The sequence below is a fragment of the Musa acuminata genome, unplaced genomic scaffold (genome assembly GCF_036884655.1).
Source record: "Musa acuminata AAA Group cultivar baxijiao unplaced genomic scaffold, Cavendish_Baxijiao_AAA HiC_scaffold_1138, whole genome shotgun sequence".
NCBI lineage: Eukaryota > Viridiplantae > Streptophyta > Magnoliopsida > Zingiberales > Musaceae > Musa > Musa acuminata.
The window spans coordinates 3,119,505-3,143,699 of record NW_027021350.1 but is presented as its reverse complement, the minus strand read 5'-3'; the positions used below and the strand labels follow the sequence as shown (position 1 = coordinate 3,143,699).

Genomic DNA, 24,195 nt, shown 5'->3' with positions numbered 1-24,195 from the left:
CGCCCAATACTGGCAATGGTACCATCAGTTCCCCGAAAACTCGGGATGATATAGTTTTTGTTCCAAATTTGAATACATTTGGGGCCTATAAAAACCTCACTTATCCCTGCTTAGTGAACACATAAGCTGAGAACAAAAATTAGGAAAAATATTTTTGTAATCTTATGAGAATTCTCTTCCTTTAGCTCTAAGTGTTTATTTCAGTTTAAGAGAGAGGTGAGCGGGTTATAAAGTTTATCTCCTAAACTTGTGAAAATGAGAAAATAGTTGCATGAGGATAGTTGATCTTCACATATTAAAGGAAGACCGTTAGTAGACGTTGGTAGTCTTATCGGAGGAGGAATCAGGAGTAGACGTGGGTCACGATGATTGAATTATTATAAAATTAACGTGTACTTCCTTGCTCTTCATTACTATTGTTTTTTAATTTTTATGTAAGCAATCATTCACCCATTCTTTTAGTACAGATTCATGATTCTAACATAAATCACTGACTTTTAGGGTTTGCAAGTCTCAACAACCCAAATTGATAGTGAAAAGTACCTATAAATAGGTGTGATTTCTAGATATATAAATCATTAGTGCTTTCAACCAATAACTTATTGACAAGTGTCTTGATCATCTAAGCAATCATAAATTGATATATTTATATCTTCTCTTATCCTACATGTGACCTCATTTGGAAATATGAGCATCATCAAGATGCTGTCGACGTTCTCAGGATGAATTTTAAGTTCTTTTGTTTCTTTCATTTTTGTGTCCAAAAATATTTCCAAAGGCAAATAAAGACACATGAAAAGTGCAATTTTTTTCTTTAACAATAGAAATGAGAAAATAAAAAAAATATCCACCGGTTATTCATGCGAATGAAAAAATAAATTATCTTTGAATATATATATTTAAGTTGGTTAATATAATATTACATAAATGATCGATCTTAGTTTTAAGTCCGTATGTCATTTGATGTAATATTTTTTATTTTTTAAAATAAATAAATATTAAATATAAAATGTGACAAATTCGATTACTAATGCGAGAACGAGTATTCATGCATGCTTCCCATGCTTTTAACGGAGTCGCAAAAGATCCACGGTGGAACCCACTGTTTTTGTTTCAAAGCAGGAGTCGGGTACCGGATCGGGTAATTCGCCAACGGATAGGCCAATCATTATTTATTTCGCTATTGGGACGCGCCGCTCCCGGTCTCCCGTTCGTTTCCTTTCCCTGTTCCTTTCAACGAGACCGGAGCAGCAACACACCCACTTCTTAAACTCGTTCCCCAGGTCCGACCGACTGCATAGATAAAAGCTCGGTTCGGGATCCCTCTCTCGATAAAGGTAGAGGACGGGACGAAGCGATTCCGAGCCATACTCCGAACCCCGTCCGCCTCTCTTTCTCTCCTCCTCTCTCTTTTGGTTTTCGCGCTCGATCTGCGAGTCCTGGGCGCGTGACGACGCCCGCGGATCGCCAAGGCTTCTCCCGGTAGGTGACTTCTCTACCCGCTTCCCCTCTTCGTTCCATTGTTGTTCGATCTGTCCACGACTCTCTTCGTGTTCTTCTCTCTCTTTTCCAGACTTCGATCCTGGAGATCTGTCTTCATCTTGATTGCTTTCCGTTCCTCTTTCGTTGTGCTAGGTGTTTGCTCTTAGATTCTTAGGCGTGCCTTTTATTTGGTTTCGAGTACTAATTGTTTGGTTTGTTGACCTATTGTTTCTTTCTTTTGTTGTTTTGTTTGATCTTTATGGCAGATTAGGGTTTGAATCGGCGTCCTTCTTCAGTGCAGTTATTATATATCTTGGATATTATGTTTTTAGTGCTGTTTTCTTTTGTGTTTGGGGGCTTAAATATTCTGTTTGATCTTCTCCGGTTCTGATTGCTCGCTGCTTTGTGCGTCTAAGCGTTAGGCTGTTCTTTCTTTGGGGTTATTGAACGAGCACATCGAGCACCGAAGCGGAGCCATGTCTGGTTCCACCGCTGCAGCAGTTGCGGCGACACCAGTGACCAGCAACGGGGCTTCGCTGACTTTGGATGCGAAGGGGAAACCAGATGCGAGGAGGAGAACGATGGTGATCGTGGAGAAGACATTGAATGCTGATGGGCTTTCTGCTGGAGGAACTAATGGGGTCGCTATTGGGAAGGATTTAAGCCACACGATAAGGGGAGAATCCGTGATTGAGAGACCAAAAGACTATTCAAAGTTGAAGAAACGGCTGATAGCTTCGTCCACTGGATCCCCACGGCGGAAGAAAGCTGTTCCAAAACCTGAGAAACCCAAATGGCAAACTGTCCTTAGTGTGTTAACCAAGAATTGCCTGCTTCTTGCAGCTCTTTTATGGTTGGGGCAGACTGTTTGGAGATGGAGTTACAGCATAGGCGACAATGCAAACTCTCCATTTGCTTCATTGGATTATGAAAGCAGAATTTATGATGTTGAGGCATCTATAAAGGAGACTGCCAAGATGCTTCAGGTCCAATTAGATGTAGTAGATAAGAAATTAGGTAGTGAGATTGGCATTGTGACTAGGGAATTGCTGAAGCAAGCTGAAGAAAAAGGAGCGTTGTTTGAGGAGGAGTTGAAGAAGTTGGAAGCTAAAACTGATTCTTTGGACAAGTCTTTGGGTGAATTGAAGGACAAGGGTCTCCTCTCAAGGGAAGAATTTGAAAAACTTTTGAACGGTTTAGATGATAGCAATATAAACCTGGATTTGGATCAAATTAGGGCTTTTGCTAGGGATATTGTTCAGAAAGAGATAGAAAAGCATGCTGCTGATGGTCTTGGAAGGGTTGATTATGCTTTAGCTTCTGGTGGGGCTAAGGTGGTTAGACATTCAGAGCCATATGGTTTTGGAAAAGGTAACAGTTGGTTTGCTAAAGGTCATAATGGAGTTCATGCTAATGCACATAAGATGCTGGAGCCGAGCTTTGGAGAACCTGGCCAGTGCTTTCCTTTGCAAGGAAGTAGTGGATTTGTTGAGCTTAGGCTAAGAACAGGGATCATACCTGAGGCTGTCACTCTGGAGCATGTGGCTAAGGTGAGGTTTTTCCTTTTTCCTACTGCTCATTTCTACTTTCACATAAGCTAAGGCTGTTTTTTATATTGCCATAACATTTGACCTTATACTTTGCTTCTCTAACTATCTTTGTCTGTGTGTTTAATCTACACTCTCCCTATGTAGATCAACATTATAAGATGGATTTTGGTGGAACAAAGTAATATCAATTTACCTATAACTAATAATTCTTGGGCCTGTAAGAGGGTACAACACTTGCATGCAATGATGACTCAGTGTCACAATACGAGTTGCTTCAACTCTTTCTTCATTTACAGTCATGTTGGTTTTCATACTGCAATGACAACAATTGAACTTTTATTATGCTGTTTTAATTCATGCTTCTTACCTGTTTGCTTGGAGGCTTGGGCACTACATGAGATCATTCAATGAGAGTAGGCAGCCATCTTATGTTGCTTATTACCTCTTTTTCATTTTGTAAACTGTTGGTGGCTAAACTGAGACGGAAAGCAAATAAGTGGTACATTGGAAACCTGTTAGCTCTTTGTGAAGGTGAAACATCTGCAGTACCTTAAAGTAATTTAGTTTAGATGTCGAAAATTGCAATATCCAAATTCATCTAACTTTAGTTCCTGTGTCAGCTCCAAGTTGCTCAGAAGTGTTAATTTCTGAAATTCCATTTTGTTAAAATTCAAGATCTACCTTTTGTTTTATCGAAATTAAGATTTTAGTTTTTCAAAGTGGCCACCTTTGCAACTGCATATAAACATATGCAGTTTATATGACTGCATGGCATAATGCCTATGTAGCTTGAATATGCTGCATAACTGCATATGTGGTGTATGCAGTTGCTTTGGCTGTAGATGTCTATGTGGCTGCTTATGTAGTCTGTATAAGTATAGAAATGTGATGGCATATTGTTTTATATTCTCTACCAACTGCCTTTAGCCTTACTATATTGTTATATTCTTTTAGATTGTGGTTGGTTGTAATGGTGATGCACTTTTTTCATAATTCTTTTAACTTCACTTTTATGACCACTTAAATAATATAAATCTCATTGTATATATTTGTGAGTTAGTCATATCATATATTGTTTTCTTTTTTCGTCTTTGTGCTTGATTATATTGAGTATCTTAATATGAATAAGCACCCACAAAAACATTGCATACTGCACAAGTTTCCATAGAGTAACTTGAGTTGGCATCCAATTTTATTATATAATTTTAATTGAGTGGTGAATGACAGTTGCACTATCTTCACTATTGCTGTTGGAACTAGAAACTCGGGTCAAACGGAACAGCTAAAAAACGTACACTGTTGACTTTGAGGTTGCTGAATTTTCTAGGAAAAGATACATTAAAAGGACAATTTGGAACAAAAATAAGGGAGAGTGTAATATAGGAGGAAATGGAACAGAATAAGGTGAGAGAAAACATATGTACCACCACAAGTGTTATACTTTATTGTTACTGAAGTTCACTAATAATTAAATAAAATAAAAAATGGGTTCTCTCAAGGTTCGCAATATCGTACCGTACAGGTATTTCGATCTGGGCTCGGTACTGGTACGGTACGGTATACCGAGCGGTACACCCAGGTGTATCGAGTACTGCTACAGTGCTACAGTGCACTGCTACAGTACACTCGGACCGGTAACAGGCGTTCCGCGTACCAACAACCTGTGGGACCGGTACATACCGCCCGTACCGGATGGTACAGTTCGGTACGGCAGACCCTGGGTTCTCTAATTACTCACCTTTGTTCTGCATTTTCCATTAGAATGCTATTTACATATAACAAAGAAATTACTATAATCTTTTTAAAGCCCTAGCCATGAAACGAATGTAAATGTATATTATAATAAACCAGTGATTTCAAAAGGCACTCGGGTGTTCGCCTAGGTGCTTGGGCGAGGCGAGGCCCGAGTGCCTCGTTTAATGTCCAGGCGGCACGCTTCAAAGAGGCGCCACCTGGGCGCTCGCTCGAGCCCAGGCACCGGGTGCTTCGAGCGAGCGACCGGTTTAATCTAGGCAATCGAACCAACTTTTTAGGTCTAGTTCGGTTGTATTTGCCATAGTTGGTTCGATTGAACCAACTAACGCACCAATAGCAGCCTCCTCCTCGCAACTTCCCCCAACCCCAACCTTGCGATTCTACCGCCGACATTTCCTCTCTACTGTCCTTGTCGCTGTCGTTGCCTCTCTCCATTGCCACTGCCGTTGCTGTCGCTACTCTCCGCTGTCGTTGCCGCTGCTCTCCGTTGCCACTGTCGCTGCCTCTCTCCGCTACTGCTGCCGCTCTCCGCTGCTCTCCGTTGCTTATCGCTGTTGCTGCCCTCAAACAGTAGCCTCCCATTTGCGACTCAGTTCTCACTATAACTCAGCTTCTCACCTCGGTCTCCTCCTCACACTCTACTCTTCTCTACAGCTGTTAACAGTAGATAATATTTTAAATATTAAAATAATTTTTTTTTATATTTTAATATTTTAGAGCTCCTCACTTCACTCAAGCGAGCGCCTAGGCGCTCGGGCGTTTTGGTACCTTGGCGTCTTTTGGCACCTAACGCTTTTTAAATCTTTGTAATAAACTAATACTTCACATAGCATGGAATTGACAAACTTTTCTAATGAGGCATGACTAGGAATTTTAGTTTGACAAAAGAAAATTTCTACACTTCTTAGACTCTTCTGAAATTAGGTAGAAGAAGATGAGAGTCAATTGAAGATCTTAAAAGAATTATGGCCTTGTGATCCATATGATGTAACCTCAATCAATCCAGTCCTAGTAATCTCAAACTTTAATGTAAAATCTCATCTTGCATGAATTTGCTTTTGCTGCATTTAGATTTGTCTCTATAACTATAGATGTTGAAGTTTTGGTTGTGATGTAAATCATCTTCTAGATTTTGTAGTTGAAGTAGACATAATTGAAACCTTTGTCTCGAACTGCTTGATCATAAGTAAACATTAACATATATAGTTCACATGCATAGGAACCATGTCAAGTGTGATCCCTTGTCTATATTCCTTCTCTAAAATTGCATTAGACAAAGTTGCTTCATGATAACCTTATAATTATCCCTTGTCTATATTCCTTGTCTCATACTGACCTAATCAATTTTTTCTTCTTTATTTTTGTGTGTGGTATGACTCAAAGTTTGATATGGGTGGTGACTAAAAATTTGGACCTGTTACTTTAGCACTCATGTATACCATGAGCAACAGAAACTTTAAACATAATAAATTGACATTTATATTAGCTTTAGTGAAAAGCATCACATCATCAGCAAAGCAGAAAATTAGAAATATTCTGTCAAGAAGAGGAGATTGTGGGATGATGCCACTTCGTATTATTATTGTGAAACTTCTACTGAATATGTATGGACAAGGGAAGAGGGGATTTCCTTGATACTGAACCCTTCTTGGAGCAAAAGAGTATAGTTTCTCTTCTTAGAAGTGAGCACATTCAGTTTTTCAACTAGCTTTCCAGGAAAAACTCTGATAGTAAAGCATTTCACATAAGCTTAACAGTTATATTGTTGACAGATTCCAACTTGTTCTAAAAAAATGGGTGGGAATTTGTAGGGACTCGGAACTTTGTACACCTCTACAAAGGTAGACGATGGTAATGAAGGTTGAATTGACTGAAACCACCTAAAACGCTGAATTGTTGTAGGTTTTGATACTTATGAATCCTTAGAACTTTTCATTGACCACTAAACAAAACAATTCCTCAACATATATATGGACATACTTTCTTCTAAGAGCTTCAGGACCTTATCAGACACTATGCACTCGAAATGAGACCCCTCATTTAGTTAAAACAGCTTGAAGATCAAATCTAGAAAATTGAGTCAAAATATGCTCTCTTTTAGTCAATTGACTCAGTTGAGGAAGAATCTGAAAGTTTGTATTGCTTTTTAAGCTTTTTCTCAGAGTGTATGTTTAGTTGTTTTAGTTATTCTGAAACTTGACTACAATAGCAGTTATGCTGAGTGGATGAGGAATTTTGGAGGGGGGGCCTGAGAAATGAAGCAAACATGGAGAATGGAAACAAAGGTCATGGAGAGGGGTAGATGGTCAGTAATGGAACCAGAGTTCTAGGGATTATTAGCTTAGAATCAGTTTGACCTTCTTCTATAGCTATAGGGCATAATTGTAGGGATATATAAGCTGCAAGATAGAGTGGGTAGATTATTGTCCTTGTATTTTGATGAAAGAAGTTGCAGCTTGGTATAATGTTAGTCTGCTAGGTCTTTTAATCAACTTTTGGGTAAAATGTTGTGAACTCTTACTACTAATTGTACTTGAGCTGAAATATAAGCTTGCAAATAATATTATAGAGAGCCAATGACATAAGCTTACTACTAATTGTTCCCAGAAAAAAAAATGTTTCCAGAAGATGCAACACCTGGTGATATTATTTTTGTCCAGTGAACTTTATCATCTTCTTAGCTTTTCGTTTTCTCTATATATCTTTTGGAGTGCATCTCTGAATAAGGAATACTGATTTTACACCACAAAGTTATCCTGATACCGTCTATCTGAATTTGTCACATGCAGAGTGTGGCTTACGACAGGTCGAGTGCCCCCAAAGATTGCCGGGTGTCCGCGTGGTTTGAGTCACCTGATGAAGACCCATCTAGCAACATCAAGAAGATTGTCATGTTAACTGAGTTTTCCTATGACCTCGAGAAGAGCAATGCTCAAACCTTTGATGTCGAGGTAGGGGATGCTGGTGTCATCATCAACACGGTTCGTCTTGACTTCACCTCCAACCATGGGAGCTCGGCTCTGACGTGCATCTACCGTTTCAGGGTGCATGGGCATGAGCCTAGCTCACCAGCAGCCATGGGTCTGCAGGGCTGAGAGAGTGTGCACTCTCCTATGTTCCTTCTTCCTTCCCTTGCCGCCTGTTGTACCCCTAGTTTATTTAGCCCAACATCAAGGACTGTAGATTTTCTAAATATTTGCCCTCGTTTATGTTCTTCCAAGCAGCAGCAGTCACCCTGAGATGCTGACATCGCTTTTGTGGAATATGCAAGAGGGGAACTTCTCTTGATGTTTTCCGCTTTTGTAATTATTCTATTGCACAAACTGTAACATCAGTACTTGTTAGGTCGATATTTAATTTTGCATCAAAGTCTTGTGTCCTATTGTTCGATCTCTAGTTGGTATATTTTTTTGAGAAGGAAACTGATATTACCTGCGCATTAACAGCAAAATTACATGATCTCTAATACGTGTTAGCAGGCAGCTTTTGTTGATGGATTGATATCATAAATCTTCACACACACACACATGATTTTCTTACAAAATATTTATATTTTGAGTATTTCTCAACCAGTATCTCATGTTTTGTTTTTTTTCAGATTATATCTTTAATTAAAAAATCCAAAAAACATTTTTATCATTATTTTCACTCATCATTTTATTAATTTTAAATTATTATAATATTTTAATAGCATTTATAATATTTTTATTAAGGTATTAAAAAGACTATAAATATTATCAAAAAATGTTATAAGTGACATCATATTATGTCTTTTTGTTGTCATTTGCTTGTAGATCATTATGATATTATATTTGTAGGTTTGTAATTGGTTCAATTAAGGTTAGGAGTTCATCTTGATTATTTATATTATTTTTAAATAGATTTAATTGTGGGGGCCAACAAATCATTATTTTTATTTCTATTTAGGTGATGTTGTTCTTAAACTATTACAAATACTTATTTGAGTTATGATATATCAATCAAATGCTCTTCAGTGTATTTTGATTTCATTTGGTTTGTTTTTAATTAGATTTTATAATACTTTAGGTTTTACAGTATTTTTGTTATAACATATTAAAATACTATAACAGGTGAAAAAATTATTTTGGGGAGTTTGAGTATTTTTTTAAATTAGGAATACTGTTTGGAAAAAACTAAAAGAAGAGTACTGTTTGAGAAATACATAAAATGTGGATAATTTCTAGAGAAATCGTTATATATATATATATATATATATATATATATATATATATATATATATATATAAAAGTTATTTTTATAATGATATTGAGTTTATGATATTTATAGTTTTAATTAATATTAAATTCTATATGATCAAAGATTAATTATAAATTTAAATTTTTTAATATATATATATATATATATATATATATAGAGGAATAGTTAAGATATTAATCTTTACTATTTATGATTAAGAAAAAGGTCCGCTGAAGTGTGAGTTCCTACAACCAGAACTCACGGCGAAGAGCGAAACCACGCGTCCTATGCATCTCACGTCCTCCGATTGATCCCAATTTTCTCCTGCCGTTTACATGGGTTTGATCTCAAGCTCTCTCTCCGCCGATCGCGTGCCGCCGATAGCCACTTCTTTCCTCCGCATATGGATCATTACAAGACGCTAGGGTTGGGAAGGAACGCCACCAAAGGGGAGATCAAGGAGGCGTTCCGTCGATCCGCCCTCAAGTTCCACCCTGACAAGCACTCCCAGTCGTCCAAGGAGGTTAGGGAGGGAGCGTCCCTCATGTTCAAGCAGGCTTCCGAGGCCTACGAGGTCTTGATCGATGACCGCAAGCGCGCGGACTACGATCGGGTGTGGCGGGGCGGATACTCCGATCGCTGGAGCAGAGGAGCTTCTTCTTCTTCTTCTTATTCGTACTCTTCACAGTACCATGAGGGCCGCCAATATAGTTACCGCAGACCACCGGCGAGAGATGGCGTGTTCGGGTTGGATTTAGAGTCGGTTTTTCGGATCCTGACGAGGCGCTCTTTTCTCGTGAATATGGCTTTTGCGAGGTGATTATTTCTGAAGTTTTATGAATCTTTCTTAAGACGAACTTAACTAAATTTTTCATGGGATCAGAGCAATTGACATCACTTGAATTTGCTGTTAAACAGTGTGTTCTGGATCAAAATCAGACGAACCAGACTGGTTTAAATACTTGGCATAAAATTACCAGGATTCTTATTTTGAGTCACAAGTTTCTTCGTTGCCCATTCATTCCACTGAAATTTGTTGAGTGAGAGAGGAAAAGACGTGGCCAAAACAGAGGAGCAATTCTTAGGAAAACAACTGTTTTTTAGAAATTAAAAAACAAACAGTTTTATTACTCGATATAATGTTTTTCCTTTTTTTTTCTTTTTCTGGTGCTGTTGGGATACCATGGCTAGCTAGTGTTTACACAGCTTATCACATAGATCTGGGCCTCTCTAAGAGCTTATCACTGTAGATGGTGCAGTACGAGTTAGAAACCCTAATTACTTGAGTAATACCATGGTAGCATCATTTCCCACTAATTGTAGTATAAGCTAGAACCCTAATTTCTTGAGTAATGCCATGTCCCCATTGACCATTTAGACCTCTGGTGTGGTTCTGCACCCAACACCTTTTCTCGAAAAACCATCTATTCTTTTGGAAATTATGACAACAAGCATTGGTTAAAAAAAAATGATACTCCTTTGCAATTTAGATGACCAGAGTTCGAGTCATGGAAACCTCTTTATTTGTCGAGGTAAGACTTTGCACATCAGATTCCTAAATTGGTGGAGTCCTGTGTATTGGGTTCATTATTTTTACAATTCTTTTGGAAATTATTATTGAAATCTAGTTCATATACCCTTCCAAAGATGAAAGTCTACACTCTGATCACATAATATGTAGTCAGCAACATACATAAAATTCTTGACATATTCCAGCCAAAGCTTGGAATGATTGCAATCTCTATGGATGTAACATACATAAAATTGTTGAGATATTCATCCAAACTTCCTGGATCTCTATACCAATCAAGCAAAGGTTATTGTCTAAATTTATGTTTGGAAATTTTGCAAAAATGCATTTTCTAATTCATCAATATCAAGGTAGACCAGCCTAAAATCTAATGCAGTGAATGGGTACAAAACACCAAATTATTATGAGGTAAGGTGAGGTAAGGATTGTTATCTGAATAGATCTGATAAAGAGCACGTGGATGTTGGTTAAATTAATCAAGGCCTGGTTGGTACAGTTTTTTTTCTTTTGTATGTGATACTGAATATATTTTTTATTAAGAAATGTTGCTACAATCAAATAATGTGATACTGAATATACCTGGATGTTGGTTACTTGTTTGGTCAGTTTTGATATGGGAAATCAAATAATGTGTGGCTGCATGATATTTTTAATTTCTGTTCACTGTGCTTTCTTTCAAGCACATAGAAAGACTATTGCTTGCAGAGGACAGTTGTTACATGCCATATCATTTTTACTTGATGTTGGAGAGTAAAGACTTATTCACAGTAAAAGAGTATTAGAAAGGACAATGACATTAAATGGATACTTTGTATCTTTTTCTGGTGCTTTAAACTTGAAAAATATGATTTAGTCATTTCTTTTATCAGATGCTCCTGTTTACTTACTAAGTACAAAGAGTCACTTCTTGATTGAAAAACTGGATTCTTAAGTGTATTTGACACAGCTCTAGTTCTCCAAAATTCCTGGTTAAATTTGAAAATAACATGTTGCATGTCAAAGAGACAGTTATGCCGGATTATTGCTTGCAAATGCTCACAATTTTGTAGTTAGAATCTCAGATTTTGAATTTCCATTGGTGAGGCCAGTCTTTCTCTTCTATATCTTCTAGTAGATAAAACAGCCCATAGGTGATGTTAGTTATGAGTTTAGATGACATTGAATAGTTTAGTGCTTTTTTTTATGGTAACATAGTACCTTCAGATATTTTTATTATGCATTGTTTAACATAGTTAAAGTATAGAAAGTCACATGATTAAAGGAATCTGAATCCCATAATTAAGGGATTTCATAATCCGATAATTAAGGGAATCTATCCCCTATTTTGGGCCACTCAATCAGTATCACATTAGTCATATTATAGGAAATGAATTAGAATGAAATATTGTACATAATTAATTTTCTTAGTTGTACAGCTTGTAATCAACCTATATATGTCTTCCTTTATATACAGAAAAATTAAATGAATGAGAAAAATTATATTCTTTTGTGTTCATGTTATCAATGCATAGTTCTTATAGGAATCATTTTTCTTCTTTCTTTCGACCTTAATTGTTGAAACTCTCTTCCTTTATTTTGCCACTCTTTGGATTAGCCCCAACTAAGGTTTACCCTATTGCGGTGTACCGCTTGGTACAGATGATATGTACCGGTCTGACAAGGGACTGATATGGGTGGTATATTAGTATGCCTTCATGTACAATGTGTTGGTACACTCGGTATAACTCGATATGTCTTATACCAACAGCTGGTCGATACACTGGTACGTACCGATAAAGCGAACCTGGCCCTGACCAGTAATTTAAATAGGTGCCCAGGCGCTCACCTAGGTGCTCGGGCGAGGCGAGGCGAGGACCGAGCGCCTCATGGGTGGACCAGGCAGTGCACTTCAATAAGGCGCTACCTGGGCGCTGGCCCGAACCCAAGCACTGAGCACCTCGAGCGAGCACCTGGTTCAATTAAAGCAATCGAACTAGACTTTTAAATGTAGTTCAGTTCAATAGTGGTTAGTTAGTTTGATTGATCCAACTAACCAATTTCTTACCCTCAAAGCCACCCTTGCATGCTCGCACGACCTCGAGCTAACCCTAGCACTGCTTTTGCCTGTAGTGGACCGAACCTTCCTTTGTCATTGACGAACGGGTCCGACGGCCAGGTAGGAGCCCGTAGCTTCCTTCTGCCGTTGCTCTATGTGCAGTTCCTTTCACTGTCGAGGAAGAGGACCGTTGATTCCTCCGCCATCGACAGATGCTCTTTGGAGCTTCCGCTGCTGTTGCTGTCTGCAACTACCATCGTTACCACTGATGTTGCTGTCGTTCGCAGTGCTATCGCGGCTATCTTAAACTAATCCTCTATCGTTGTTGTGGCCATCCGTAGCTTCTCTCCACTGCCTTCTCCTTCTCACTTTTCACTATCGGTGACAATTTTATCCCCCTTTGTTACTGTTGACAGTTTTTTTCTCCCCCTCTAACTACTGTTAACAGTAAATAATTTACTATTAACAGTAGATTATTAACTACTGTACAAAGTAATCTTTCATTGCTAATCTTTGTTTATTTACAATTATTATTAGGGTTTCAGGATATATGACAAGTGTATAAAGCAATTCAATAAATTCTTCAAAAAATTCAAGAAAGGATCTTGCCTAGAAATATAATTATCTAAAGGATCTTAAAGATCTTAATGTAGTTACTTGCATCTTTTGTGATAAGACACTAGAGGTGGTATTTTTTGTGACAAGCAACATATAGTAGAATATTTCAAGAATGCATCAGCTTATAAGAAGTGTCCACTTGATGTAAAAGAAGAGCTGTTGGCTTATATAAATAAAAAAATATAAAAGAATAAATTTTATGGGATTTTACTAGATGATAGTGTTGAACATATCAGAGATGATGAAGAAGAAGATTATTCTGAAAGTGTCAATCCAAGTAGGAAAAGAGTATGTGATAAAAAAGAAAAAAAAAGCTATAATTGTTAAGAAAGATAAAAAGGGACCGATAGACTTATATGTATCAAGGATCACAGAAGCAATAAGGGCAAGCATGAGCAAAATTAAGACACAAATATAAGGGCAAGCAGGAGCAATTTGTGTAACACCCCTGATTAGTCCCACATCGAAAGTGGGCAAGATTAAGAATGACTTATAAGGGTCTGATGAGTGTACTACTATCAACTTCAGCTTAAGCATTTTGGTTAGTGGTTTAAACCAAACGAAGTTGATAGGCTAGTTAGCCCATCAAGCCCGGGTCATGATAATTTGACACATTGCTTGCTTCTTCTATTAGCTTGGCCTTCCCTTTAGTACAACTCGTTTAGATAGTTTTAAGGAGATGATTAAAGTTACTGGAAGATATGATGCAAGATTAAAACCTCCAAGTTATTATGAGATACAAGTTCCATTATTGGAAAAAAAATTTGGATTATACAAATGACTTATTAAAGGGCCACAAAAAATCATGGGTAAAGTATGGTTGTTCTATTATGTTAGATGCTTGGACTTACAGGAGACATAGGAGTATAGTTAATTTTATGATTTATTATTTAGGAACCATGTTTGTGAAGTCAATAGATACATCATCTTTTGTGAAATTTGGAGAAAAGATATATGATTTGCTTGATAAGTTTGTGGAAGAAATTGATAAACAAAATATCATCCAAGTTATAACCGATAATTCAAGCAACTATATGTTAGCCGGTAAGATTTATCTTTTAAATTTTTTAATCTTTTAATTACTTTGTCTCCAATTTGAATGGAAGAATTATATGACTTCGAAGTCCTATCAATTTTGTTATTCTTTGTTTTAGATAAATTACTTTAATACTTATATTGAACTCTATGTGCGGCACATTATATTGATTTAATATTGAAGAATATTAGAAAAATTATTAAAATAAAAAATACTTTAGAAAAGACAATCTTTATTGTTAGATTTTTCTATAATCATATTGGGGCTTTGATTATAATGAGAAAATTCATAGATAATAAGGAATTGGTGAGATATGGTGTCATCTGATTTGTTACTTCCTTCTTGACATTACAAAGTGTGTCTCGCCAAAAACATAACCTGAGAAATATATTTACCTCGGAGAAATAGGTGACAAGCAAATGAGCAAAAGAAGCGAAAGGCAAGAAGGCCAGTGATATCATCTTAATGCCGTCCTTTGGAATCTTGTAGTTTATATATTAAAGGTAATGGACCCTCTTGTTCGAGTCTTTCAGTTGACGGATAATGAAAATAAGCCTACAATGAAATATATTTATGAGGCTACAAATAGAGTAAATGAGATAATTCAAAAGTCTTTTAATGTAAATGAAGAAAAGTATAAGAAAATATTTGCAATTATTGACGAAAGTTGGAATTGTCAATTTCATTGTCCATTACATGCAGCAGGATATTATTTGAATCCAGAATTCTTTTATAAGATCATCTCCATTGGGTTTAGTGTATAAGTTCTAAATGGGTTATATTAGTGCATTGCAAGATTGATTCCAAGCCATGAGGTGCAAGATAGGATCATATGAGTTATCTTTATATAAGAATGTCGATGGTCTTTTTGAAATTCCAATGACAATTCGATCTCGGACAACTACATCCCTAGATATTAATAAATTGATATAATTAATTTCATCAATAGTATGTTATTATGTTATTGCTAATAATAAAATAAATTTTGCAGTTGAATGATGGAATCTATTTGAAAATTCCACTTGGATCTTGCAGCAATTAGCTACCAAAATTCTTAGTTTGACATGTAGTGCTACGGGTTGTGAGCCACACTAAAGTGTCTTTGAACATATAAGGATCACAAATATTTTTATTTCAATTAATCTATTTTTTTTATATAGATGTATTAATATATTTTCAAATTATATGACATGACAAATTCACTAAAAAAAAAGAAATCGATTGGAGCATCAACGATTATATGATCTTGTTTATATAAAGTATAATCAAGTATTAAAAACTCATCATGATTTGCGAAATAGCATTGATCCAATCTCATTATAGGATGTTGATGATTCAAATGAGTGGTGGGTGAGAGAAATGGGAGCGAACTTGTAAGATGCCGAAGACGAGCTTGTATTTGAAGATGATAGCTTAACATGGGAAGATGCGATAAGAGCCTCAAGTGTTAGAGAATTACAAACATATGCAAGACAGATGACAAAGGAAAAAATGAGTGCAAAAGTCTTAAGCTCATATCCTATTATTGTTGAAGAGGATGAAACATATTTTGATAAAGAAGAACAAGAGGAAGAGAAGAATAATGATATGTTTGAGAATGATGATGTTGATTATGATGATGAATGAATTTGATGCAAAATTTTATTATTTTGAGTCTTTTGACATTTTTGTTATTACAAGATGGATAATGTGACTTGGTACTTTAGATCTTTTTAATTTAATGTTATATTTTTATTTATATAATCATATTTATCAATTATATTATATATTTTTTTATATTTCAGAGCATCTTGCTTCGTTCAGGCGAGCGTCTAATGCCTTGAGCATTTTTAGACCTTGGCGCCTGACACTTTTTAAATCATTGGCCCTAACTATTTCTTCCTTCTTGTTTGCTTGTGAACCTACGCTACCACGTCTTGAGGAGAGAAGATGAAACCAATGCTTCCATCTCTAACAAATAACTTAGGTGACAATACATTTTTGCTGATTACAATGTATAAACTCAACGGATAGAACCTTCTTTGTTGATCTTAGTTCGTGAAGTTATATATTTGAGGAAGAGGAAAGATTGACTATTTGTGAAGTTATATATTTGAGGAAGAGGAAAGATTGACTATTTGATCGGATCAACAATGGCACCTGCAGAGAATGATCCCAAGTTCGAAGTATGGGACTCAGAAAATTCCATGATTATATCATGGTTGATAAACTCTAAAACCAGAAATTGGCCAAACATATATGTTTTTACCAATAGCAAAGGAGTTATGGGATGCTGTGGCTAAGACATATTCAAAGATTAAGGATTTAGCCTAAGTATTTGAGATTACAAATAAGATCAAAGAGCTTAAAAGAGGCAATACCTGTGATTTAAAAAGCGCTAGGCGCCAAGGTCCAAAAACGCCCGATGCGCTAGGCGCTCGCCCGAGTGAAACGAGGCGCTAAAATATAAAAATATATAATATAATTAATAAATATAATTATTTAAAATTTTAAATAAAAATATGCTATTAAATTAAGAAAATCTAAGATACAAAATCACAATGTCACATTAACAAAAAGTTTCAAAATTCAAAACATTAAAATTTTACATCAAAGTTATTCATCATAATCAATATTATCGTCATTTTCACACAAATCATCTTCATTGAATTCGTCTTTTTCCTCTTGTTCTTCGATTTCTTCCTCTTCATCAAGATATGTTTCATTCTCTATGTCTTCAACAATAGTAGGAGCCGAGCTTGATGCTTTTGCACTCATTTTTCTCTTTGACATTTGTCTTGTATATGTTTGTAATTCTCCAGCACCTGAAGCTCTTACCACATCTCCCCACGTCAATCTATCATCTTCAAATACAAGCTCGTCTTCAGCATCTTGCAAATTAGCACCCATTTCTCCTACTAACCACTCATTTGAATCATCAATATCTTGCAATGAGATTGAATCAAATCTATTTTTCAAATCATGATGAGTCTTCAAAGCTTGATTATACTTTATGTAAACAAGATCGTGCAATCGTTGATGTTTTAACCGATTTCTTCTCTTCGAGTGAATCTGTCATGTCATATAATTTAAAAATATATTAATACATATATCTAAATAAATAAATTAATTAAAATAAAAATATTTAGTAATATTTACATGCTCAAAGACACTCCAGTTTCGCTCACAACCCGAAGCACTACATGTCAAACTAAGTACTTTGATAGCAAATTTCTGTAAGTTCGGGATGGAATTTCCAAATAGACTCCACCATTCAGCTGTAAAATTTATGTTATTATTAGCAATAACATAGTAACATAATATATATGAAATTAATTATATCAAATTATTAATATCTGGAGAGGTAGATGTCCTGGATCGAACGACAATTGGAATTCCAAAAAGACCTTCAGCATTTTTATATAAAGATAATTCATGAATAATCTTATCTTGAACCTCAATGCTAGGAACTAATCTTGCAACACACTGATATAACTCACCCAAAACTTCTGCATTAAATCCAACAGATTTAATCTTATAAAAGAATTCAGGGTTCAAATAATATCCTGCTGCATGTAAGGGACGATGAAGTTGACAATTCTATCTTTCGTCAATGATTGTAAAAATTTTCTCATATTTTTCTTCATTTTCATTAAAAGATCTTTTAATCGTCTCCTTTGCTCTATCCATAGCCTCATAAATATATCTCATTGCAGGCTTATTTTCATTATCCACCAATCGAATGACTCGAACAAGAGGGCCCATTACCTTTAATATATAAACTACATGATTCCAAAAGGATGTCATTAAGATGATACCAGTAGTCCTCTTGCCTTTTGCTTCTTTTGCCCATTTGCTTGTCACCCATTTCTCAGAGGTAAACATATTTCTCAGAGTATGTTTTTGACGATGCACGCTCTGTAATGTCAAGAATGAAGTAGCAAATCGGGTAACACCATGTCTCACTAATTCTTTATTCCATGTAAATTCTCTCATCATATTCAAAGCCCCAATATGATTATAAAGAAATCCAACAACAAAAATTGCCCTTTCTAAGGTTTTCTTGATTTCTAAGGTCTTTCCAATATCTTCCAACATTAAATCAATACAATGTGTTGCACATGGAGTTCAATACAAGTGTTGTCTTTTTGATTCAAGCAATTTACCTGAGACAAAGGATAACAAAAATGATAAGACTTAAGAGTTTAACACACTTAATTAAAGATAAAATAATTAACAAAATTAAAAGATGAATATTACCAGCTAAAACATAGTTGCTTTCATTGTCGGTTATGATTTGAACGATATTTTTTTCTCCAATTTCTTCCACGAAGTTGTCAAGTAAATTATATATTTTGTCTCCAGATTTTACAAAAGATGAAGCATTTATTAACTTCACAAACATAGTCCCTAAAGAACAATTAATCATAAAATTAATTATACTCCTGCGCCTCCTGTCAGTCTAACCATCTGACATAATAGAGCAACCATGTGTTGCCCATGATTCTTTATGACCCTTTAGTAAGTCATTTGTATAATTCAACTCTTTTTGCAGCCATTTGTATAATTCAACTCTTTTTGCAGCAATGGAACTCGCATCTCATAATAACTTGGAGGTTTTAATCCTGCACCATATCTTCCAATAGCTTCAATTATATCCTTAAAACTATCTAAACGAGTTGTACTAAGGGGAAGACCAGCCTGATAGAAGAAGCGAGCAATATGATGAATTGTTCTTCCTCTTATTTCTTTATCACAAGCATCACTTATATTTGTTTGTCTCAATTTTGAGCCTCCTGCTTGCTCTTGTTGTTTCTGGGATCCTTGAAGCATATATAGATCCATCGGTCCTTTTCTACCTTTCTTAGTACTCATAACTTCTTTTCCCTTTTTGTCGTATATTCTTTTTTCACTTGGGTTAATACTCGCAGAATAATCTTCTTCTTCATCCCTGAGATGTTCAACATTGTCTTCTGGTAAATTCCCATAAGATTCATTCTTTTGTGTCTTCTTTTCATTCATATAATTCAGCAACTCTTCTTTTACCTCAGGTGGAGATTTTTTGCAAGCTGTTGCATTCTTGAAATTTTCTACTAGATGTTGTTTTGCACGAAAAATACCACCTCTGGTAGTTTTATCGCAGAATATGCAAGTCACTGCATTAGGATCTTTCGGATCCTTCAAATAATTATACTTCCATGCAGGATCTTTTTTTGTTACCATTGGAGACTCTATTTAGTTGCTCTCTACACTTGCCATTTATGTTCAAACCTAACAATAATTTCAAATAAATAAAAATTAACAACATTAAAATCAAAATAATATATTATTAATCTATTAACAGAAAATTAATCATTTCAAAATTCAAATAAACTTAATATTAAGAGTATACTGAGCCTGATGGAGAAACGAGGAAGCATCGGCGAGCGGCGGCGGCAGCGAGCGGCGACAACGGGAAAGGGAAAGGGAGCGGAAGGCACGAGCAGCGGGAGGCCTCGAGGGAAGCGCGAGCAGCGGGAAGGCTCACGGGAGGGCTCGCAGGAGGCGAGAGGGCTCGCGGGAGGCACGAGCAGCGGGAGGGCTCGCGGGAGGCGTGAGCAGCGGGAGGGCTCGAGGGAGGCGCGAGCAGCGGGAAGGCTCGCGGGAGGGCTCACAGGAGACGCAAGCAGCGAGAGGGTTCGCGGGAGGCGCGAGCAGCGGGAGGGCTTGCGGGAGGGCTCGCAGGAGGCACGAGCAGCGAGAGGGCTCGCGGGAGGCACGAGCAGCGGGAAGGCTCGCGGGAGGCGCGAGCAGCGACAGCGGCGAGCAGTGGCAGCGAGCGACGAGATCGCGATCGGGATCGGGATCGAGAGCGGCAGCGGCAGTAGGTTAGTGTTGGGTTAGGGTTAGGGTTAGAGTTGGGGTTATATCAGTTTAGTTGGTTCGATCGAACCAACTAACAACCGAACCAGGACCGAACCAGACCTAAAATTTTGGTTCGGTCGCCTTGGTTTACCCAGGCGCTCGCCCGAAGCGCCCATCGCCTGGGCTCGGGCGAGCGCCCAGGCGGCGCCTGTTTGAAGCGCGCCGCTTGGGACATTAGCGAGGCACTCGGGCCTCGCCTTGCCTCGCCCAAGCGCCTTTTGCAATCACTGGGCAATACTAGTATTACAAAATACTTTAATACCTTGAAGACACTATGGCAAAAGCTTGATATTTTTTATGATTTTGTGTGGTCATGTGCTGTTGATAGTGCTCGATACATAAAAATGCTTGAGAGAGATCAAGCCTTTCAAATTTTTGTAGGTTTAAACAAAGAACTAGATAAAATTTGTGGATGCATATTGGGGAAGGATCCATTGCCATTTCTCTAAACTATATTCTCCAAAGTTAAGAGGGAGGAAAGCAGAAGACAAGTCATGATGGGATCTTCCACTCCATCTATGGTTGCAGAAAATTCTACACTTTTCATGACAGCTGAAATTAATTCTTCTGCTAATGTTGTGCAACGTAATCAAAGGAAGGGATATGATAAAGGCAAATTATGGTGTGATTTTTCAATAAACCAAGACACAAGAGAAACTTATTGGAAGATACAAGAAAACTAGCAAACTGGAAGAACAATCGAGTTCCAGACATGGCTAATAGCCAAGGATTTAAGTGGACAATTAATCTGTCGCCACCTCTAAAGGAGCCAAAACGCCTCTATTCAGTAAGAAACAAATTGACCAACTATTTAATTTTATGAACCAATCCCAAAATCCTAATCCTTTTTCTTCAGCATCTTGCTCTTTGTCCAAGAAAGGTAATTGTTTCACAGCTTTGCTTCTTTTGGTCCTAAAGCTCCTTGGATCATAGATTCAGGTGCAATAGACTATATTGCTAACCTTTCACACTTGTTTTCCTCCTACACACCTTGTCTTGGAAACTTTAAAATAAAAGGTGTTGATGGATCAATTTTTTCTATACCAGGAAAAGGCACAATTGCAATTATTTATTCCTTTGTATTAGATTTTGTGCTTCATGTTCCCAACTTATCTTGTAACTTACAAAGGATTTTCATTGTGCTGCTAAATTCTTTCCTTCTCACTATGAATTTCAGGACCTATATTTGGGGAAGATGATTGGTGGTGCTAAAGAGAGTGAAAGACTTTATTGTCTTGAAGAGGACACTACTTGGAATGGACAAGATCAGTTGACAATAAATAGTAACACTCCTACTAGTAGTGAAATAATGTTATGACATTATAGACTAGGCTACCCAAGCTTTCTATATTTGCAAAAGTTATTACCTTCATTGTTCAAAAACAATAATAGTTCTTTATTTTAATGTAAACTTTGTCAATTTGCTAAACACTATCGCACTATTTTTCCTTCTCGGCCTTACAAAGAATCCAAACCATTTAGTCTTATACATAGTGACTTTTGGGTTCCTTCTAAAGTGACAAATTTGTTTGAAACCAAGTGGTTTACAACATTTATTGATGACCATACACAGTGATTACAATAGGCGCTCGGGTGAGGCGAGGCGAGGCTCGAGCGTCTCGCTTCATTTCCAAGCGGTGCGCTTCAAAGAGGCGCCGCCTGGGCGCTCGCCCGAGCCCAAGCACCGGGCGCTTCGGGCGAGCGCCTGTGTTAAACCAGGCAATCGAACTAGATTTTTAGGTCTGGTTGGTCTCCGATGCTTTAGTTGGTTCAATCGAACCAACTAAATCACCGATATCAGGCTCCCTCTCGCGATTTCCCCGACTTCCCCAACCCTAACACTCGTGATTTTGCTACCGAGATTCTTCTCTACTATCACTGCTCGTCGCTACTGTTGCTACTCGTTGCTGCCACAATCGCTGCTCGCCGCTGTCACAATCACTGCTCTCCACTGCTATCGTCGCTTGCCGCTGTTGTCGCTGCTCCCGCTGTCGCTCACTGCTGTCGCCGCCGCTCGTCGCTCCCGCTCCAGTTACGACTGTCGCCTGCTACCGCTATCGTTGCCTCAGCAGCCTCGGTTTTCTTACACTCTTCTCACTATACTGTTAACAGTATATTAATGGTATACTGTTAACTGTATACTAATAATAGTATTTTTATTTATTATATTAAAAATATATTATTTTGATTTTAATACTATTAATTTTTATTTATTTAAAATTATTGTTAGGTTTCAGAATAAATGGCAAGTGTACAGAGCAACTCAATGGATTTGATGTAAAATTTTATTATTTTAATTTTTAAGACTTTTATTAATGTGACATTATGATTTTGTACCCGATTTTCTTAATTAATAGTATATTTTTATTTAAATAATTATACTTATTAATTATATTATATATTTTTATATTTTAGCGTCTCGTTTCGCTCTGACGAGCGTCTAGCGTCTCGGGCGTTTTTGGATTTTAGTGCCTAACACTTTTTAAATCACTGAGCATACAAGAATATGTTGTGTTTATCTCTTAAAAGAAAAATCAGATGCTGAAAAAACTTTCAAGAACTTTCATACCATGATCCAAAATCAATTCCAAGCAAAAATATAAGCTTTGAGAACTAACAATGGTAGAGAATACTTTAATACCAGTCTCGGTTCCTACTTGTTAAAGCATGGAATAAACCACTCGTCTTCATGTGTTGATGACATCCCCCAACAAAATTGTATTGCAGAATGAAAAAATAGACACCTACTTGAAGTAGCATGCTTTCTTTTATTTACCATTATGTTTCTAAATCTCTTTGGGGAGATATCATTTTTACTGCTTCATATTTGATTAATTGAATGGATACTAGAATATTTAATTTTCAAACACCTCTTGATCGTTTATCCTTCATTTATCCACATGTGACCTCTTTATCATTTATCCTTTATTTATTCACATGTGAAACTATTTAACTTTCTTCCACCAAAGGTATTTGGGTGCATTGCTTTTGTCTATATTTATAACCATCATCGAAGTAAACTTGAATCTCGTGAATTAAAGTGTGTGTTCATTAGCTACTCCCCGACTCAAAAGGGTCATAAATGTTATGATTCTATATCGAAAAAAATATTTGTCACTACGGATGTCACATTCTTTGAAAACCAAACATATTTTCAAAAAATTCATCTTCAGGGAGAGAATTCTACCAAAGAATATTGTTTTTGGGAATTGTCTCTACCAATCCCTATTTCCTTGGCATATTCATCTCTTACTTTCACTTTACCAAATCTATCTAGCCAACAGCTAACTAGTCCTATTGATACCCCTGAATCCAAATCTTGAACACCACAACCCAAATCTCCAATGCCATAGTACGCTATTGGACAATCTAGTTTTGGGGGTGATATTACTATGATTGCACTTGAGCTTCGTGTGTATTCAAGATAGCAAAATCTAAAAAAGGTTGATGTTCACCCTCCTGAGTACTATCAAGAGTTTGAACCAAGGATTGAAATATCGTATCGTATCGGAGTTTCGACATTCACTTGGTACAGTACGGTACTGTATACCGAACGGTATACCATTCGATATATATATATATATATATATATATATATATATATATATATATATATATATATATATATATATATATATATATATATATATAAGAGTAAAAAAATCTTATATATATTTATATATATAAATAAAAAAGAATTTTTCGGTAACATTGCTGAAAAAGGCGACGCTATATATAAGAGTAAAAAAATCTTATATATATTTATATATATAAATAAAAAAGAATTTTTCGGTAACATTGCTGAAAAAGGCGACGCTATATATAAGAGTAAAAAAATCTTATATATATTTATATATATAAATAAAAAAGAATTTTTCGGTAACATTGCTGAAAAAGGCGACGCCCCTTCGCCTTTTTCGGCAACGTTGCTGAGGCGATGTCACGTCACCTTTTTTGGCGACGTTGCCAAGGCGACGTGATGCAACGTTGCCTTTTCCCACTGGGGAGAAAGAGGCGACGTCGCATATTTATATAATATATATTATAATATATATATATTATATATATAATACCACTCGATAGCGGG

The 24,195-nt window shown here is 36.6% G+C and overlaps 2 protein-coding genes across 8 annotated transcripts in view; both read left to right on the top strand.

Annotated features, from left to right (window-relative positions):
• The first annotated feature begins 1,212 nt into the window (after positions 1-1,212).
• Positions 1,213-8,156, top strand: LOC103999728 (SUN domain-containing protein 1). 4 transcript variants are annotated; one of them, XM_009421558.3, is made up of 3 exons: positions 1,213-1,482; positions 1,899-3,032; positions 7,577-8,156. In XM_009421558.3, the coding sequence occupies exons 2-3, from the start codon at positions 1,959-1,961 to the stop codon at positions 7,880-7,882; spliced, it is 1,380 nt and encodes a 459-aa protein (XP_009419833.2). In that variant the 5' UTR covers positions 1,213-1,482; positions 1,899-1,958; the 3' UTR covers positions 7,883-8,156. The 4 variants fall into 4 exon arrangements, with proteins under 4 accessions (XP_009419833.2, XP_009419835.2, XP_009419836.2 ...); XM_009421560.3 differs by having other exon boundaries at positions 1,213-1,486; positions 1,905-3,032; XM_009421561.3 differs by having other exon boundaries at positions 1,213-1,486.
• A 1,058-nt stretch (positions 8,157-9,214) lies between these two features.
• Positions 9,215-24,195, top strand: part of LOC103999726 (chaperone protein dnaJ 72) — a 32,310-nt gene continuing 17,329 nt past the window's right edge. For all 4 annotated transcript variants that reach the window (XM_065179344.1, XM_065179343.1, XM_009421557.3 and 1 more), the window contains exon 1: positions 9,215-9,821. In XM_065179344.1, coding sequence (XP_065035416.1) covers positions 9,409-9,821 — 413 coding nt within the window. In that variant the 5' untranslated portion in view covers positions 9,215-9,408. The remainder of the gene's footprint in view (positions 9,822-24,195) is intronic.